The sequence below is a fragment of the Austrofundulus limnaeus genome, unplaced genomic scaffold, assembly GCF_001266775.1.
Source record: "Austrofundulus limnaeus strain Quisiro unplaced genomic scaffold, Austrofundulus_limnaeus-1.0 Scaffold308, whole genome shotgun sequence".
In the NCBI taxonomy this organism is placed as follows: domain Eukaryota; kingdom Metazoa; phylum Chordata; class Actinopteri; order Cyprinodontiformes; family Rivulidae; genus Austrofundulus; species Austrofundulus limnaeus.
Genome location: NW_013952710.1, coordinates 12,586 through 14,509, shown reverse-complemented (window position 1 = coordinate 14,509; position 1,924 = coordinate 12,586). Strand labels below are relative to the sequence as shown.

The window sequence follows — 1,924 nt, the reverse complement described above, 5'->3', positions numbered from 1 at the left end:
CAACACCTCATCCTTTTCCTCAGTACTCATTTCTGCAACTGATGCTGTTTTATTTCCCTAAAAAATCTCCCCTGGAGCAAGTCCAGTGGCTCTAACATGGAGAACATTTGAATTTACCATATTTGAAGTTTGTGTGTGAACTGGATCGCAAAGACACATTTACTATAAACTTGATCGTTCTGAATTGGCATCATTTCCTAAATTCTTACGTTTGCAGTTTTAACACAAAACAAGSTATTTCAAAAGATGTGTTGCCAAGGATTCTGTTGAATAATGAAGAAGTTTAAAAAATGTTACGTTGAGAAATTCTGGGGGGAAAAAGAAGAAGTACGTACAGGAAGTTAACATAAAAACTGGCTGAAATGGGGACGGGTTGAGCATACAGTATCATCCTGCAGAAATCAAGGTATGACCATGGAGTAAACTTAGAAAAATCAAAACTTTAAAACTTCTCATAAATACTTTTGCATGTTTGAATTCTTCTGTGCTACCTGTGTTGTTTCTGGGAAAGCATGTTGGTCCACCGGGATGTCTCTAAATGTTTTCTTTTTCGTTTCTTTTTCTGTTAGATGCACGTCTTGCTTGGACTGATGCTGCTGACGACATGTGTCGCGAGCACTCAAGGTATGTGTTCTCATTTAAATGTGAATAAACAAGCATGACAATAAAACATCACACATTTTGAAAAGGACGAGTCTTTACTCGGAATTGGTCCATTCAGAACCAGTTCTCTTCACTTTAGATTCATTTAGAAGTCAGGTATAATTTTTATTAGTGAGCTGAACAGGAAAACGTCAAACTCATAAAACAACATTGTCTTTATAAGTCTGTTTTTGTCTGTAATCTTCAGTCCTTCATTAGCATAAACCTAATTAACTAGAAATAAATGTTTCACTTTGACTTAATATGAATTTGATTCAAGTAATTTGACCTGAGAAAGCATCAAATCTTGTTCAGATTTCACCAAAGAACCTTATTTAGCAGATTTTTGTGTGAATGTGACCTTTTCCTTAACTTTTGCTAGACAAAAAAAAACCTACTTGACACGTTCAAAAAAGTCTTATTTTGAAGAGTCAAGGCAATTACAACTGACATAAAGTACTTCATATGACATTTTCCTTTGAATTTTGAATAAAAATATTAACAAAATCTCCTTTTAAAAAATGGGGGGAAATGAAACTGTCTCATGATTTTTTTTCCCCGCAGATATGTCTGATAAGATGTTCACCTTCCCGCTGGAAACCAAGAGGGCTCATGTGAGGTTAAACACAACAAAACAGGACTTTGGGGCTGTAACAGTCTGTCACAGGTACAGTCAAATGGTTCTGAATGTGCAAACCTGCGGTTCGCATCTCCAGAAAGAAGTACTAAAGAGCTTGTGGAGGGTGGGAACACAGGGTTGTTAAAGGGATCCATGATTAGTTGTAACATTAGACTTTATTTGATAAACATATGTTTTAACTGTAAAATAAAGACTGTAAAAATACTGTAGGATGTTTAGTTTTTATCATTTTTAAACTAAAAGTTTAACAATATATTATACGGACGGAGCCATTTTATTTACACACAAAGCATTCTGGGTAAATGATGACGTGGATAGGTCGTCGGTGCGAGGCTGCTAGCAAGCTATATCCACCCTGAGGGTTAATCTTGGACAATATCTGATGATCGACTCTTTTAAATGAAACCAGAGAGCGTTGACAGAGAGGAGAAGGTAGAAATGACTCAGCCTGGAACTGAAAATATGGATGGAGGACAACAGTTTAGCTTATTAGTCATGCTAGCGCCAACTAGCTAATACATATAAGGCAATATAGCATTGGCGCTAGCGCAAAGGCTAACAGGCTAAGCTTCCATGAAGCAGCTCTGTTGTCCTCCATCCACATTTTCAGTTCCAGGCTGAGTCATTTCTACCTTCTCCTCT

The 1,924-nt window shown here is 36.8% G+C and overlaps 1 protein-coding gene across 1 annotated transcript in view; it reads left to right on the top strand.

Annotated features, from left to right (window-relative positions):
• The first annotated feature begins 371 nt into the window (after positions 1–371).
• The window catches only part of LOC106527083 (C-reactive protein), a 2,909-nt gene continuing 1,356 nt past the window's right edge, over positions 372–1,924 (top strand). The window contains exons 1-3 of the mRNA XM_014021848.1: positions 372–406; positions 570–624; positions 1,207–1,309. Coding sequence (XP_013877302.1) covers positions 570–624; positions 1,207–1,309 — 158 coding nt within the window. The 5' untranslated portion in view covers positions 372–406. The remainder of the gene's footprint in view (positions 407–569; positions 625–1,206; positions 1,310–1,924) is intronic.